We start from the raw sequence: 17,826 nt of genomic DNA, 5'->3' as shown, positions 1-17,826 counted from the left end.
ATGCAGCCAATCAAATTACCGGGACGTAATGGCGACTTGCGCCCGACATTTTCCCGCCAATTATGTTAATTAGAACTGAGCGCGCGATTTGGTGTTAAACACAGGAAGCCCAGCTCAAAGATCCGACGTCCGAATTCTGGTCAAACGTGCTGTATCACAGACAACAGCGTTTCGAGGATTTCTAAGTTAGATCTTGAGGCACGAGGAACTAGAATAGAACAAATCCTCTCCGTTGGTTTTTCCCTGATTTTTTCAAGTCCCCACTGACCAGAAGTCAAATTGGTGTACAGCATTTTGCCATGCTGAAGCCGAGAATAGAATAGGGGGGATTTAAAAATAGAATTTGCAGAGAGGAGGGGGGTGCTTTGGAATCATAGGTCGTCAAAAGCTTTAAGACCGAGGTGGAACGCGCCGCAGCGCAGAAATCTGCATTATCAACACATTGTCGGGAACATCAATGAGCAATTGAAAGTGTTTTCCTAGAACGGTCGCACTGTTTGTGTGGGGCTTCAAGATTGCCAAAATGCCTGAGAAACTAGCGCTTTCTTTATGTAGGGCCCTCAAAGACCAATGCCTGAAAGTCCGTAGCCTGAAAGTTGTTGTGCCTAATTTCTTACGCGTCTGATATGGAAATATTTCCGTGTTCTATTACCTTCCATCGAATATCTAATTCATTAAAAGCGTTATCGTTTTATTATTCTTGTATATCCATATTCTTTATATTTGTATCATAAGTGATGCACGCGCATCGTTTGCAGCAAGCACAAGGGAAGACTATATGGTATTATGGGCCGCGCGTCTTTCGCCCCCTAACGCTTGCTATCAGTACCACTAATACTGTTGATGTTCATATATCTAATCTAATGATAGGTCAACCCCCAGGAGCCCGCTCCCTACGGGCAAATTTTTATAACTGTGTTCATCGGATATCAGTTCTTTGTTGTTATAACATCTCGCGACATTGTTAGTCTTGTACACTCTGCAAATTTCCAAGGCAAACAAATAGATGCCGAAACACCGAGCATCGCCGCTGCTTTGTACTTTGTAAGGAAGACTATGACTGTCTGTGGCTCAATCGCCAGGCTGCTAGCCGGCTCTCATTCGGGTTTATTGGGATGTTTTTTTGGTGGTGAAGGCCAAGGTGCGCTGGGACAAGAGAATTCCCAATATTCGAAACAAAACAGCTCCGAATAAACCCGAATGAGAGCGGCCACAGGCCACGCTAGTGCGGTTTCATCAGGTTTCCCCTTGGTGTCATTGGAGCTCACTGCGGTTGTGATGTCAGTAATTCCTCCCTGCAAAAGCAATACAAATATCACCATACCATTATGTCTCTTGGTAGTCACCAACATAACCATAACATAATAGCTATGTTGTAACCATAATTATAATCATGATCATTAAAGACATGAAAATATTGTAGTACCAGCACAAAATCAACGTCCTTGTCACCATCATTATATAAGCCCGATGCACTCGGGGAAGAAAAAAAAATCACGCGTGGACTTTGCTCACTGCCTCGTGAGGCCAAAACCTCACAGTGTGCGGACGTCGATTGAACGAAATTACGTCTCGCGAGAAACTGAGCAAAATTCTCTAGGCTTGAACTGTGAGTTTTTTTTTAAGTGCACGCGTGAATTTTTCCTCACCGTGTGCTCCGGGCCATAGGTGTAAACAAGAGACCATGATGTTTTCTTGGTGTAAAACGATACACAAACAAAGTATAAATGACTGAATCCTGGTCTCTGAATGCAAAATTTTCCAAACCTGGAATTTCATGTTTTAACGAGTGCAACCTTTTTTGGGATGGGTGTATACGTAATGGGAAACCCAAAATAGATGGACTTTTTTTATGTTTACTTAATCGGTTGGTTAAATATCACACCATATTCATCGTATGCAATGGTAATGTGACATTACCTTGTTTTACTCCCAACACCAATCTCTTTACAATGGACTACAGATGACTGGTACTGAACAGGACTGGGTCCGACTGAGCTGGTGATATCATGTCCCTCGGTATCACTGTCTGTGTCCCTAACGGGCTCATCCCGTAGAACGTTCTTTTTCAAGTATTTCTCATCAGCATCCTTTGGCGCATGTGAATAGTCAATAGCTGAACCCTTATCGAATTGTTCATCTAATCCGTCTAATTTACAAGTCACTTTGCTTTTATTTAAATCTTCATCCAAGAGAACCTCTTTACATGAGTAGTTATCGGGCATTTGTACCACTGTACTTCTCTCTTGGAAATGCATGCCCTGTTTGCTCGGCTTGGATTCTTTAGTTTTGATCATTGGCGAAACCTTTCCTACCAAAGGATCAATTCTCGCGTCTCTGACTGGTTTTGCAGGTTTTTTGTTACGGCTTGGCTTGGCAAACCCCACTGATGCTAACTCCTTCAGAATGTGCGTCTTGTTTAGAGTCGTGTCCGAAGATGAGACGGGGCGCGTCTTCGACTGAATTTTCGTCTTACGTTGTGGTGGCACGCTCTGCATATCTCTCGCTCGGCGAAGCTCGCTTTCGCTGCGAACGGTCCTCCGTATCCTCGTTTGCGGGTTCGTATAGTAGCTGTATTGGGGCATCTCTGCGTAACCATTGAACCCATCTAGATGCTGTTGATACGGGTTGTGTCTGTAATGTGGTATCTGCGCTGAGTAGTCAAACAAACCTCCTTTCTCTTCCTCGTCTTCGTCAAAGCTCATCAGATCTTCTGATGATGATTCGTCCACTATCACAGGATCAGTATGCTTGTCAATCATCTCTTTGTGTTTTTCGCATGGGTACTTTTCGGAAGTCTGCACGAAGCTGGTTTCGTAGTTAAAGCTCGCGGGATAAAATTGGATGAGTTTTGGACTGGGGCTTGCCCTGGGAGTGTCTCCAAAAGAACTTCTACTCGACGATTTGCTATCATCGATTGAGAGCCTCTTCAAAGGAGGAGGCTTTTGCTCAAAGTGTGCTGCAACTGATTCAAGATTTGATTCCGAATGACTACACGGCCGCGACTGAGACTTTTTCAACGCGTTCTTCGGGCGTTCAACCACCACCCCCTTTTCATGTTGGCAGAAATTTTCCATTGACTGATAATTCTGCGCTGAAAATCCAATTGGAAACTCTTGCAGCTCAACAACTTGCCGGCGCCTCGGTTTCGATTTCATAATGTCTTCGACGCTCTGATTGGCCGGTGCGTCACGTGACAGCTTTGAAAAGCAGCCATGTGTGCAAGTCGTCCTGCCAGGATCTGTGCTTCCGTACATCCTCTGAGCTCGATGCCTTGACTGCCTGTTGAGAAATTCTCCGGCGCTGTACCAATCTGGTTCGTTCTCATCATACAGGGAGCTGCGTTTGTGCTCTGGGTGGTTGAACTGCTTGTAGTTGTAACCGTACTTCGCCGCTAGGAATTCGTAGCGGAACTTATCGCGTGATCGGGAGCGTCGAAGAATTGTCTGGATAATTGAGCGTGATTTTTTCTTGGGTTTGGTTGGGATTTCTGTCATGGATCCCATCCCGAAGTCTTCCATCCAAGGGGGCTATTCGAAAAAATGGAAAAACTATTGTAAGCAGAGTAATAGTAAGCACTTTAGATTTAGATGACAAGGAAACGTGGTTGAGAGAAATCCTTTAAAAAGTTACTATAGAGGGCGAGTTCTTGATCATTCTGGTGACCAACATTGAGACATTGATGTCCTACTATCAAACAATCAAAGAGAGAAAGAAAGGGGCAGGAAAGACGTGAGAGATATATGTGAGGGGAGAGGCAGGGACTGGGGGAAATGAAGGGGACAGTATCGGATGATTCCGCTCCGGATAGGACTGGTCAGATTAATGCCTGGTGCACACTAGTGACATAACGAAAGAACAACAACACTTAGTGACATAACAACAGAACAACTCTTTTAAGCCCGACATAACAACATGGACATAATGACATGAAGAAGTTGTTTTCTCTTATGTCGTTATGTCGGGCTTATGTCTTAATGTCGAGCCATTCATACTTAAACATACGAACATAACAGTGCGCGCGCACTGTTATGCCACTGTTATGCCACTAGTGTGAACCAGGCATAACAAAAACATATCTTACCTGCGCCGAGTACATACTCTCGGAAGCCAAGAAGAGATCATCATTATTCCTCCCAATGGAAACTGGCGTTGATGGAGACCGAGGTATAAAGGACTTCTTCGCCTTCTTCTTAGCCATGCGGTCAAACAGGCATTTACCGCATCTTCCCTTGTGCCTGGCGGAGGGGTTGGGGCAGCCTATGAGATCCAGATCAAGGTCTAGATCGCTCTTGTAGTGAGTCTTGAAGCAATGACAAGGCATGTGAAGACACGCAACTACCACAACGACCAGCACAGCGGTACCGGCGATACTCAGGAAGATCATTTGAAGCGAGTCCGTCTCAGCAGCCTTGGTCTGCCTGACAGCTGTAAGATAAAAAAATGATGTAATTGGGGCAATAAAAAGCGAAAGAATAAAATGGAAAGAATATAAAGGGCATTGAATGGTATTTTACGAGCGCTTGAAGCATACGAGAACCCCAATTGTCGGCACTTTAGTTTTAAAAATACAAGAGGCAAGCACTTAAAAACTTTTTTTAGCGAACATTGGAGCAAAGAGAACAGAAGTGCACTGTAGGGTTTCTCAATGCTGTAGGAAATAGGAAATGTGCCAGTAGTGAAGGTAGTTAGTTGGAGCGATAGAAAGAATGTGTGGTGCAGCCATCACTGATCGCTTTTCTCTCAAGCCAATGCTACTCGATTTATTACATGTGGGATAGAATCTAGGGCGAGCGTACAAGAGGTGTTAGTTTTGTACCTAAGTGGTAGATACTAACATGCATGCGTGTTGTACAAGCCTGTAGTTGGTATGTATTATTCTTAGTACCATTTACCTACAACTCTAAGGGCGCGTTTTTTCCTATCATTCTGGAATGGGAATGGTTGGTAGAGAATGTGTAGAATGGCATTCGTGTCATTCTGCTACAGGTAGAAAAATGGGTGAAATGGCCTTCATTCCAATCCGGAATAGCGACGCGGGATAAATGAACGTGCGCTTTTTCTACTCTAATCATTCTCATACCGGAATCACGAGTAAAACTGTAAAAAAACACGCCCTAACACCAGCTGTACGCTCACTCTAGATTCCATCCCACATGGAATAGATTGAGTTAGCATTGACTTGAGAGATCAGTGATGGCTGCTATGTGTGTATACCGCACATTTTTTCTATCGCTCCAACCAACCACCTTCTTTACTTGCGTTTTTACCTGTCTCTCCGTGTATTCTAGACCTGAGCAAATACTGGCCATATACTGCGAGTACTTATAGTATTTTGGGACTCGGGGTTTCTAAAATTATTAACTTTTAAAGTGCATTGGATCCCAAGCTAACAGACAGCCCTGTATAACGGATATCTCCCTATCACAGATTTCCCTATATAACGGACATCTCCCTAACGACCCCCCTATAACGGACAATCCCTGTGTACTGGAAGATCCCCGGACCGGACACCCCTGTAAACCGAAAGATCTCCGTATACCGGACACCCCTGTAAACCGAAAGATCCCCGTATACCGGACACCCCTCTCTACTCGACGATCCCTGTATACCGGACACCCCTGTAAACCGAAAGATCCACGTATACCGGACACGCCTGTATACCTGGAGATCCTCATATAACGGAAAATCCCCGTACACCGAAAGTCCTTCATATACCGGAAAATCCCCGTATACCGGAAGATCCCCATATATCGGAAGATCCCCGTATACCGAATGATTCCCGTATACCGGACTGTTTCGTATAACGGAAATTCCCCATATAACCAGATAACGGTCAGTTTTGTAAAAAAAAAAAAACACTGTTTATGTTAGACACTCTTGCTTTACCCACTAAATCTTTTGTTATTGATAGAGGTTTACTGTGTGAATCAATATTCATGTTAGAAGTGTAGTGAGAATTAGAATAATACTTCTAAAATACGTTACATTTATCTTGAACTATTATTGCCCTAGTACAATCAAAATATGTTTATCTAAAGAGCATTTGACCTTGTTTTTAAAATCCACTCACTAGGAGGAGTACAAACATTATTATTAAATTCTTGACAATCAATAAATTCAGATTTCACAGAGAAGAAAGCTTTGTATGAGTTTTTGAACGAAAAGAATAAAATCCGCCATTCGGTCTTTACCCTCCACAGGGAACACGGATGATACATAGAACAGACTACTTCGTTTTCCTCAACAAGTGAATTAAGCGATTTATTCTTAGAAAAACAACATTAGAGGCGTTATGGGAACGAAGAAAAACAATATATTTTCAGCAATAAACATTATTTGTCGCTCTTCACCTCCGCTCTAGCGGGCATTACCATATATGGTGCTGTGCGTTCCCCTTTAAACATTAAAAAAAAATCTATCAATTCACTTTAAGTTACCATTTATGTTTTCCTGACAACTTTATCGCCTAGATAAGAAAACCCAGTCGAAAGAGGGAAATATCCATGAGTCAAGGTAAAAAAAGTAAAAATTATACTTTTTCATTATCCATACAGCGTTGAACTTTTCAATGTCTGAGTTTATAAGTTTTTGTTTGTATCTTTTTTAATTAACATATTTATCCCTACTAAAAAGCATTTTTTTTCCAATATTATTTTTGATGTTTTGTCGGTAGACAGAGTGCTGTTCAGTGGTTTTCGTTGTTTAGATAAATACCTAGAAATTTTTTAACTTTGCGAGGACAACAACACATAAACGCTCTAAGGCATTTAAATTTCTTTTCTTTTAATTTTTCGGTTTTTCTTGCGAAAACAGCGATGTATGATCCTTGGCCAAAGTAAAACTTTCAACAGGACAAACCAAGTTGTAAAATAATATGTGATAACAAATTTAAAGCAAAATATAGATATGCTCACTAACATGGTAATAACTGGTTGGCTCTAATCATTTCCATAATGAAATAAAAGGAGAATTCCTCAAATTAGATTTTGTGTAACCTTTTTAATGATCAAGATATTGTTTTTGATCAAGTGAAGGGTTTTTTTTTCACATAAATCTGCAAAACATCTCCTTTTCGTGGGTTCATGTGTTGAAATGTAGGCTTTAGGCCCCCGCTTCCGTTGACGCAAAATGTAAATGTGTTCTCCTAACGTGTTAGAAGGCAACGTGCCATCTAAATATGCGCAATGTACTCGCCAAAATATACACCACCGAGACAATTACTTACGAGGCTTCAATCGCTGCTATTCTAAACTTTGGCTGGACGGATATATAAGCAAAAAAACCGCAATCAATAACATTGAATGAGAAAAAATAAAACATATGAATTTTAAGTTGAAAGATTATACTTTAGTCATATCATGAATAAAATAAATTTTAGATTTTTGACAGACTATTTTGCTAATATACTCAATCGAGTCTGTGGGGACTTTTCTAGTTATATTTGCTTAGGCTAGATTATATGCGCCCAATATAATTACCTAGGGCTTTGTCAAAAAGTGTTCAGTCACATTTTTTCTATCGTATTTTTAAAAGTGTAAGTACTTTTCCAATGGAATTCTCAGATAAAGAATAAAAATGAGAAGCAATAACCTTTTAAATAGAGCCGTCTACACAGAGACACATAGCAAAGCTTTTGGAGAAAGTGAAAAACCGAAATAGTATCGAAACTCCCTCCAATTTTTTTCTACTATCTTTAAAAAAAGAAAAAAGCAATTTTGTCGGTAATAAGGCCAAGTAAATATGTCATTGAAGGTAACTTCAGCTTAAATTATTAGAATTTCAGACGGATAAGATGAAATCAGTTGCATCTTCTGTCAAAAAATCCAACATAAAAATGACTTGACCCCCAGAGGGTAGCTGATATCTATCGCAAAAGCGTAACCTTCGGCTCCAATTTGCATTGAAAAAAAGAAAAACATAGCTGTTACAAAATACATACGAGCAATAGAATTTAAGACTTAAAGAGAGGAATGTAGAGTAGTGATGTTATTTGCGGTTCTGCTTATAGAAGCTGCGATCACGCGAGATTGGTGCCAAATGATCATCAAACACTGAGAGTACTCTCAAGGCATTTCGCCCACCACAACCAAATGATGCCTTCGTGGCTCCACTTTACGTGAATGAATTTCATAAAGGTTTTTTCATGAATCGTTCTCGATTTTTAAAGGTGAAGATTCCTTACCGAGTGAAATCTGATCGCTTTCTCCATGGGCATTCTCGGGTAGCTTCACAAATTCCGGTTTCCCTGTCACTGTGATGAAATTCGCGCTGCGTTTAGCAGTTCTCTTCAGCGCCTGCCAATCTCTCACGTTATTTCCTTGCCCATTATATGAAGAAAACCTTTTAAAATCCACACGAGTATTCGAAGTAACATTGGGTTTTCTTCTCTCCACCAAGTTCCGCGTTTTCTTCAGCAAACTGTCGATTTTTCCATTTGTGTATAAAGGCGCATTGACGGGGATTTCTATCGAGTTTCCATGTTTAGTATTTACAAAACTGTCGGCATTTCTAGCGAGAATATCTGCAGAAAAATCTTCCCCGTAAACCTGAAATGAAATGAAAAGATCATATAATAACAATCCAAAATACATTCCCATTTTATTGCCACGAATCTCGTTAGAAAATATCTGAACGTCGAGAAACTGTGAATTAAAAGAAAATAACATTATTTACCTGACACAAACATAAGAACATTACAATGATCGTGTAGAAATGCTTCGACAGATATACCCCATGTCTGAATATGCCGATCTCCATCTCCCTTTGAGGCATCAGCCTTGGCTTCGGTGAGAAAGGCGTTATCCTTCTTGAGCAATGCTCTCGTCGTATGTGAATACTAACATCCGTACGCGTCGGCTATAGCGTCATATTATCAACTCGCAGGAGTCCAACTGCAAAATGACAACTTTTTCGCACCCACATAAAATGGTTCCGCGAATTTGACTATGCAATCTTGATTAAGTTTATACTGTAAAATACGACGCGACAGGTTGCGTTGGCCAGAATTCTAAAAATACTCTATACTCGTCTCCAGGAGTTTAGCATAATTGAGCACTTTTTCTCGGAGCTTATCGGGCTGTGTGCAATTGCGAAAAATGTGAACACAATGGCGCTGTTCTGGCAATGTGTCACGCTTATTTCCCTCGTCTGTTTGGTGTGAATGCGATAATAATGTTATTTTCTCGTCTATTTTGGGAGCGTTGTTCGCGCGCTCAATTCATACCAGGACGCAACTTACCTCTGAACCACTGAATAATTACCATTCAAATCTCATTGGATATAAGCTCCATCTGACATTGTCTGCAACTCCTCATAATAAAATACCCACAACTACCTATACGATGCCACTATCGTTTATTCAAATAAACACCACTCAAATGTAAATGGTCAGCTTCTGAAACCAAAATTTTCATTTGCGAATGCCTTCGGAAAACGCATCGAAAATAACTTAAGTGGATTATTTATTATTCTTTGAAAAAAATAAGAATTAGCAAATGCTATGGTGAGTCGTCACACAGGCGTGCTTGTTGGATAAGATGTTTAATTTATTGGGTCAGGGATCGGCCTTTCAGACGATGACTCATCCGCATTGTTGTGGATTTTTGTGTATAGAGCGCACGATCAAGTAAATTCCCGCAGGTGGCTCGTACTGAACGGAATAATTCCTCAGCGCCCCATCAGCATGGTAATGGGCTAAAATCCTAAAGCATTTTCTCTAAACGCGTATTGTTGATCGCCGCGGGAAAAATTAAAAACAAACAAAAACTCAAATAAATATGAAATGAATCAATGGAATGTTACTTTAAACTATTAGATAAGACAATATTCACTAAAGTACTTTTATCTGTGCATCACCATTCGCATATCTTAAGTATTAGCCAGGCATATTCAAAGGATTTTTTTAACTTAAAAATGTTTTGGCGAGGAAAGGCAGATGACGTTTAAGGCCGTATTCATCATTAGGAAGCCATATTGTCGATTAACACTAAGATGGCTTCCTATAATTTATTGCAAAATGGCTTCCCATAAGCAGCAGTAAAATGTTTTCATGTGTAGTTGTCTCCGAACATCACCTGATCATTGCTAAAAGAAGCGACAAACCTTGATGATCAAAGAGAGGATGACCATAAAATGGTTTTGCTAAATCAAATAAATATGTATAGGTTTCAATGGCTGACCACCTATGTAATTTAGTCCTGTAGACTACGATCAAGGGTAACAAACATATTTTATATTTTTAAACATTTAATCGATTATTTCAAAATTGTTTATAGGCGTGATGCAAAGTAAATAATCGAATATACGCCGGGCCGCTTTTTTGTTGTTCCAGGCGAGGCGCTTATTTGAGCTATAACGGTAGGCTGAAAATGGATGGGAAGGCCCGCTATGTAGTCCCAGAAATGATCAGACGGGTCGGGTACTCTCCAAAAGAAGAAAATATCTCAGATGAACCCCTTGACCCCGGAATTTGTTCCCTTTAAATTGAACGAAATTCGAAAATTTTTTAATTATTTTATTCTGTAAGGGGGCTAAGGAAGTTTTTACATTTTGAAAGCTCTGCCTTTTGTGAATTACCCCTCACTTTTTAAGTTTTGTTTTTTTATCTCAACAAATAAAAAAAAAAGCAGACTCAGATGGACTTCAATTAGTGAATTCGGAATTTATCAATTAATTGCACAGCCTAGCGTAGTTTTTGGCAAAACATTTGTAATTCCGTCTCCTAGAGACTCCATTCTTCAATCTCATAGGAGACTTTTCATTCTGCATTTTCATAGGATGACCTTCTTGCACAAAAGGTAAAATTTTCATGGTATTAAGATGGCAGAAATTCAGGCTATTTGGACCTTTTCAGAAAACAATAAAAATGAATAAACAGTGTGTATTTACAACTTCAACATTTATTTAGCAGCCACATTTGGGTGTTTCTTGTTGTGCTTCTTGGAAAATCGAAGATTCCTCAAGAACTTGGGATCCACCTGAAAGATAAAAAAGGCCAGGTTTAATATAACTGCTGTAAAACCACAAGCCTACACAAGAATAACTAAATCCAAATTTTTTTATCTTCCTTTGCAAGAATAACTAAATCCATTTTTTTATCTTCCTTTTATTACAAAAGTTGTCATGCAACAGAGCAGGTATTGTACATTAGAAAAATTTATTATTTTTGCAATTTTTATATGTAGGGTTGCAAAGAAAAAGGTTAGGCCAAGTTTTCATTGCAAATGAAGGCAAATGAATCAAGTCGATTGTCTCTTCTTCATTTGTAATGAGTATGGCTCATAGATAATGCAACATTTGAACTTAGCCCTACGGGTGCAAATGATCAGTGACTTAATAATGATCTAGTTTTCTCACGTTTTGTGTGCAATGGGGCCAAAACCCTGATAAAAGCCCTGCTATGTTGGTAGATTATTCCAATAACACATGCAAATTGCCAGTACGAATTACCATCAGCCAAGTATGCTGCTGGTAATATAATATTTTATTGCAGAACAGAATTATCAAACATTTCATCATTACTATGTTTTGGTTCCTTTCGAAAACATAGATTTGAATGGTACCAAAATTTCTGACTGATGAAAAACACCTACAGATGCACATCACCACAATCCTTGGTCATTTGAACATTTAAGTTTGCATTATAGCTAAAACTATGCTTCTTTTTAGAAAACAACCAAACGAGGAAGGAAATGCGAGAGCACAAGAATGTTGTCAAGTAATGCTTCCGATGACTAGTCTTAGATTTTCAAACAAATGCTATGCTATGTATGTAATAATGGTGCAATTTCAAAGACAAAAAGAAACAAATCATGCCAAAGATACAAAGCAGACTTCTTTTATTCAACAAGCAAGACAAAACATGTATAATTTCATGAGACAACCTACAAACTGTTAGGCACAATATTTAAAAAAATATGCTTTTTACACACATTGCAGAGCTTAGTTATAGTGATCTTATTTTGTCAAATTTTATTGTCCAGTAATAGTTTTTATTCCCATTTTGCTTTAGTATACTGTTACCCACAGATAATATGCAAATGCATATAATACACAACCTATTTTGTTTAGCTCATTTTACAAAAAAATGTTAGAAATGACAAGAAAATAAGGAAATATTGAATTTGCAGCTGAAGAATGGTGATTAATTGCAAGATCAATTGCAAGATTACTCTGCAATTGTTTTGAAATTTGGAAACTTTTCTTTTCCAAATTTCAAAACAATTGCAGAAAATTCCCACAAGAATTTGGAATGTAAATCACAAAGCTTGGTGCAAAAATACCTGAACAACTTTTTGGGATGCCTTAAAGTGCAGTGCAGTGGTCACTTGATCACGATTATTGTTAAAAATGCCAAAACAATTAAGACATCAAATCGGTTCTATTTAAGTAAGATATGTAAATTGTGCAAGATAAAGCTAAACTTCTGCTTGCAATTGATTCACTTTGACTAACTTGGGCTTTCTCACGAGTCACCTTAAGAGAAATAATCTAGTGTCATTGCTTCTTTAACATTGCTTTTTAAACACAGCCAACTTTAACTATTCTGGACAACCTTGGGATACTAATTTAGTAGCCTGATCGATCAGACAATCAGAGATTTTTTATTTACTTTTTCTTCCCTTGTCTGATTAACTTTGCAAGAAAGCCTGTTCTGTGATGTTAAGGTAATCAGACATAATGGGGAAAGGAGGGGAAGAGTTATTCACTGGTTTCACAGTGATATGGGTTTTAACTCCTTCCAAGTCTATATAAAACACTTTTGATGATTAGCCTGTAAAGTTTATTTCATGATTGGCATCAGCCCCTACATTGGTCTCTCAACAAAAAAGTCAATCTTTTATTTTCACTAGACATGGTGCTTCCAAAATTTAGAGACATTTTTCACATTTTATGTAATAATAATCTATATAACGGACCTCTATTAAGCGGACACCCTTTATTCAGCGGACACCATCCAAAGTCCCGATTTTTTTGCCACTTAAATTCAGTAAATGATACCTCCATTAAGCGGACACCTCTATTAAGCGGACACGGACACATTTCACGGTCCTGTCTTAAACAATCTCTGTATTTTTTACCTCTATTCAGCGGACACTGTGGTTACCTTTTTCGAGAATTCTTATAATAATTTCATGGAACCGGCCAAACGACATAACCATTAACGATACACTTTGCTTAGAAACTTTATTTTACAAAAAGTAAGCAATACGCTAAAACTTTTACAGCTCGAAGTGATGACAAAATGGTCATTAATGCTGCTTGGTTCTTGTGTTATGCAACCTCAAACCCTTCTTTCTGTAATTTATCTTGCAGCCATGTTGTTGAGAAATTGTCTGCCTTGAAAATAAACATGGCTGGAATCTCGAGGCCGCAACCGCCGCCTCTGTTGACACGCTTGCCAGTTATTTTAACTCTCGCCGTGTTAGTTGATCGCTTCAAATACCTAGATAACCAAAGGGCCATAAGTCTTGGTGCATGCCCAACAACCTCCATATTACTATCTCTTGTCTCATTTGGATGAGAATAAGGTTTGTTTTTGCGACTTCTACCCCGCCGGGATCTTTTTGATTTCTTACGGACCACTGCTATAGCATTTGAATCTTCTTTGTTAAAAGGTTCACGTTTTAAATCGTACTCTTCGTCGATACTTGGCTCCCATATTTCTTTGTATTCGTGATACCCTCGGATGAATGACGGTACTTGAAACTCTTCATTAGACATATTAGCGGGGATTTAAGATTACTGTACTCTGTCAAAGAAAGACACTAACGTGCTTCAACAAACGACGTGTGTTGTCTTCATGGATCGCCCCCTAACACGGTTCCTGGCATTGTATTTTAATTGCAACAATAATGCCGCGTGCTATCTGAGCTGTCAAAAAGGTGTTTGCAAAATTCCCAACGCCGGATGGAATTTCATGTGAGGTCTGACTTGTTATTTCTAGCCATGGCTAAGCAAAATCGAACATGCATTGACTTGAATAGAAAAATTGAACTCTTAAACTATGCAAAGGACAACCCTACGCATGGTGTTCGAGTTATTGCAGCTAAATATGGTATCGGGAAAACTCAGGTATCGAAAATTTTGCAGAATAAGGAAACGATTCTCGCGAGCTATGAAAACAACAATGGTCATAGCAAACTTAAGAGAATCAGAACTGGAAAGTATGCCAATGTAAACAATGCTGTTTAAGATTGGTATTTAAGAATCTACCGAACAAGCAGTATCCCTATAAATGCAGGTATTTTGCAAACGACAAAGCATGGATGAGAACTGAAATTATGCAGGAAGTTCTGGCCAAGTTGAATCGGCGACTAAAGAGGGAAAATCGAAATACCATGCTGTTTATGGACAATGCCCCATGTCACCCGCCCTCATTGAAAAATACCTATTCCAAAATCAAGATAATCTTTCTTCCGAAGAATACGACCTCGAAGACCCAGCCTTTAGATTCCGGCATTATTGCGAATTAGAAGATCCATTACAAAAAGCGAATGCTTCGATTTATCTGTAGCAAAGTTTCAGCTACAATAACTGCGTCGGACATTGTGAAGTCAATCGACGTGCTCATGTCAATAGAGTGGGGTAAGCAGGCATGGGATGAAGTACAGGAAAGCACTATCATTAAGTGCTTAAGAGCACTGGTCTTTACCCTGATACTGAATCTGTAGACGACGACCCGTTTGAGGGAGAAGACCTTGTACAGCATGAACAAACCGACACCATGTTAGCAACGCTAGGTGCTCCCTGCACCGCACAGGAATTTTGAGATATTGATGCTAACGAGCCAACCTGTCAGCTAGCTTTAGATCCAACCCGTGCAGACTGGAGAGACCAGGCCAGGGAGATTCTATTTGATCAGGACGATATGACTCAGGAGGAAGATGAAACAAATAGTGACGACAATGAACCCGACGTACAGATAGTAGGGACAAAGGAGACGAACTTGACGTTAGCAGAAGCTACATTGCATGGTGAACGTCTTCGTCAATTCGCCCAAGACAAAGGGCACGAGGAACTGTCTCTTCTTTTTGCTCGCGCAAATGACATTCTGTATTCTTTACAATTAGCAGGACAAAAGAAGCAAACTACGGTAGCTAGTTTTTTTAAATAGGGATCGCAGTCTCTACCTTTCGACTTCATGATTTGTAACTTCGTGTACACTTCGTCATTGTTTTGTTTCAGGTGTTATACAGTACACCAAATGCTGTAGACAATCGCGTCACAAGCAATATGAAAATTGCGCAAAAAATGTACGGAGACTGCTAGTTATGCACTCTAAGGTAGTTAAAGTCAATAAAAAATGTGTTTACTCTCGAATTTGATCGAAAAAAAGTAGACCTCCATTAAGCGGACACCTCTATATAACGGACACTTTTCACGGTCCCGAGGGTGTCCGTTATATAGAGGTTCCACTGTAATACCTTTAATAAGACCGGGTGCAATGATCATCAACCGATCTCTTTCAAAAGAATAATAGATGGATAGGAACAATGTCCAGAAGTTGTAACATTAACCCATTGACTGGCTATTTTTGAGCTGAATTTACAAAAAACAGACTGAAAACAGATAACTCCCCCCTATTCTGAGTTTTATACAGCCCGTCAGCCCGTATTTTTCATAAAAAATACAGCTATGAGCATGTTAGGAGAGTGTCTCAGGACATCATGAAGTCTTTTGGGGCATAATTGGTACAGGCCGGTTGGCCGGTTGAGGGGTCAATGTGTTGACTGCACGACCAGGAATTCTTAACCAGCACAACAAAGAATTGCTTTATTGCTAAACAGTGCATTATGCAATCCTTCTTCTGTGGTTTCGTAGTTTGCATCAATCAAAAACGTCATAATGCTTATTGGTTAACAATCTTAAAACTTGCATTGGTGGTAGCATGGTAGCATATCTCGCACTGAAATACATTACAATCATAATAAAATTTGGTCAACAGCTGATGTTGAAGGATAACTGATGACCTAGAACCTGTAGCAAATCACATGCCAACGCAAGTCATGGAATCGACTTTCATCAGCCTTAGCTGTATGCACCCTGTTTTAGAGGCTTGCTGGGAACGCTTGTTCATAGTTGGAAGGGCAGAATGGAAGTTGTTGTACATGAATGAAGCCGCAATTTCCTTCGTTTTTGTGCTTTCATATATAATTACCAAATTTGTATGCTTCCAGAACATAGAAGTATAAGTCATAAGGATGTAGTACAGAGAAGTGAACACCAAAAAGATTAGATTTTTATCAATAAACGTACCCCCTTCAACGAAGGATATCGGTTGGTTCTTGGCTTCTTAATCCCGTTTCGGTGCCATTTGTGTCCTAGAGAAAGCAAAAGGAAAGAAAAACAAGTGAGAACGATGCAATATATTCGCAGAGACATTGTCAACTCACTAGGATACACTTTATTCATATTATACAAATCGAACCTTGGTTGTGGTTTGTGTGATTCTTCGACTTCGCCATTACGCTCGCACTTTGGTGTTTTTTCTAGACTCAAAGAAAAAAATCATAAAAAATAACCATCATGTACTAAAACAAAATGTATACGACAGCTGTAGGTGAGACTTCGTGAGCAGATGGTAATGAATACCTGAGAATTCCCAAAGATTAGAATGGCTACTCGACTGCTTTCCCTAAGAAATTTAGGTTTACAGTAAAAGAGGGAGAAGAGAAACAGGCTACCCGCAAAGAATTGTGGATGTATTTTAACCCAGGCTACCTGTGACATCTCACCACAGCAATCCTTCATTTTTCCACACGCGAACTCCCAAAAATTATAATCCCCATAAAGTTCCCGAGCTTTTTTGAAATTCTTTCGATGTCTAAAATACTAAAAAAAAATTGACAGAATAATCCGTCTAAGATCTAACACTGTCACAACATAAGAGCCATCGGTATGATAGAGGTTGCCAATCGCAACCGACCTCCTATGCACGAACAGAAGGAAAACTGTTATGTTGTGTATAGTAGTTCACATTTAAGTTCACATACAAAGGCAGCTATCAGATTTTAGTTTTACTTGAACGTCCAAAAAGAATGCAAAAACAGCCAACTCACCGCTAGGCAAAACACTGCTCTCAGATCAAATCTTTATTTTGGCAACTTAGCCTGTTTGCGAATTTTTACATACTTTTTTTCTTGAAAGCGGAAACTATCCCAGGTTCGACGGACGCGACCTACCTTTATGATAAAAAAGACGTTTTATTTTGTGAGATGTGAGATACGGAGCACAGGCTTACCATCCTCTTAGTCCGTCCTAGTACTTGGCTTGTATATTTTCACGATCGCCTCCGTAATAAACGCACCTGAAGTTCCGTGCGCTTAAAAAAAAAAAAAAAAACTCAGGCTCGTTATAAAATGGAGGGTTTTGTGGGAAGATGCGAAATTGCGGTGAGGCGAGCAACAGAGCGAAGCACACATATTTTTAATTTTCTTAGTAAAAACGCAACCACAGAAAAGATTGGGTAAACTGCTGTCATGCGCCATTAAATTTGTAGATATTTGGCAAGTGAAGTTACGGGCCAGAGAGTGCCTAGTTACGGGACAGAGTGCCTAGTTACGGGACAGTGCAGACCTAATGAACCACCGAGACACATGGCTGAGAGGCACATGACATGGAGGGGCATGGAGATATTGCCCATTTTAAAAAGCAAACTTGTCCCCAAAATCCGCGAACTTTGTGGCCGTTATTATTGTCGGTGGGGTCAGGGGCTCTAGGAACGAGATTGTAACTCTAGAAGTATTTGATGTACCAGCGCGCATGCGTGATACGTGGTCAATCTATTATTTCATCACGGGATGTCGTCATCAACAGAGTAAA

At 39.6% G+C, this 17,826-nt stretch overlaps 2 protein-coding genes across 2 annotated transcripts; both read right to left on the bottom strand.

The window, feature by feature from the left end:
* Positions 1–674: 674 nt before the first annotated feature.
* LOC5517475 lies at positions 675–9,444 on the bottom strand. The gene is made up of 5 exons (XM_032361866.2): positions 8,677–9,444; positions 8,186–8,549; positions 4,085–4,428; positions 1,921–3,530; positions 675–1,295 (listed from the first exon to the last, which is right to left on the bottom strand). Exons 1-5 carry the CDS (start codon positions 8,773–8,775, stop codon positions 1,265–1,267), a joined length of 2,448 nt encoding a protein of 815 aa, XP_032217757.1. The 5' UTR covers positions 8,776–9,444; the 3' UTR covers positions 675–1,264.
* Positions 9,445–10,883: 1,439 nt separating this feature from the next.
* LOC125566036 lies at positions 10,884–16,770 on the bottom strand. Its single transcript, XM_048728408.1, has 4 exons — positions 16,597–16,770; positions 16,433–16,493; positions 16,261–16,325; positions 10,884–10,979 (listed from the first exon to the last, which is right to left on the bottom strand). Exons 1-4 carry the CDS (start codon positions 16,753–16,755, stop codon positions 10,902–10,904), a joined length of 363 nt encoding a protein of 120 aa, XP_048584365.1. The 5' UTR covers positions 16,756–16,770; the 3' UTR covers positions 10,884–10,901.
* Positions 16,771–17,826: the final 1,056 nt, after the last annotated feature.

This window comes from Nematostella vectensis, chromosome 1 (genome assembly GCF_932526225.1).
Source record: "Nematostella vectensis chromosome 1, jaNemVect1.1, whole genome shotgun sequence".
In the NCBI taxonomy this organism is placed as follows: domain Eukaryota; kingdom Metazoa; phylum Cnidaria; class Anthozoa; order Actiniaria; family Edwardsiidae; genus Nematostella; species Nematostella vectensis.
The sequence above is the reverse complement of the archived record's forward strand: the minus strand, read 5'-3'. Positions and strand labels throughout refer to the sequence as shown.

Excerpts from the sequence above, each read along its gene's own strand:
- LOC5517475 (XM_032361866.2), bottom strand. The coding sequence starts at position 8,775 with ATGCCTCAAAGGGAGATGGAGATCGGCATATTCAGACATGGGGTATAT. Across the intron at positions 8,550-8,676 it reads TGTTCTTATGTTTGTGTCAG|GTTTACGGGGAAGATTTTTC; the intron begins GTAAATAATGTT and ends ATTTCATTTCAG. Across the intron at positions 4,429-8,185 it reads AAGCGATCAGATTTCACTCG|CTGTCAGGCAGACCAAGGCT; the intron begins GTAAGGAATCTT and ends TTTATCTTACAG.
- LOC125566036 (XM_048728408.1), bottom strand. The coding sequence starts at position 16,755 with ATGAAGGATTGCTGTGGTGAGATGTCACAGGTAGCCTGGGTTAAAATA. Across the intron at positions 16,494-16,596 it reads TAATCTTTGGGAATTCTCAG|AAAAAACACCAAAGTGCGAG; the intron begins GTATTCATTACC and ends CTTTGAGTCTAG. Across the intron at positions 16,326-16,432 it reads TCACACAAACCACAACCAAG|GACACAAATGGCACCGAAAC; the intron begins GTTCGATTTGTA and ends TGCTTTCTCTAG.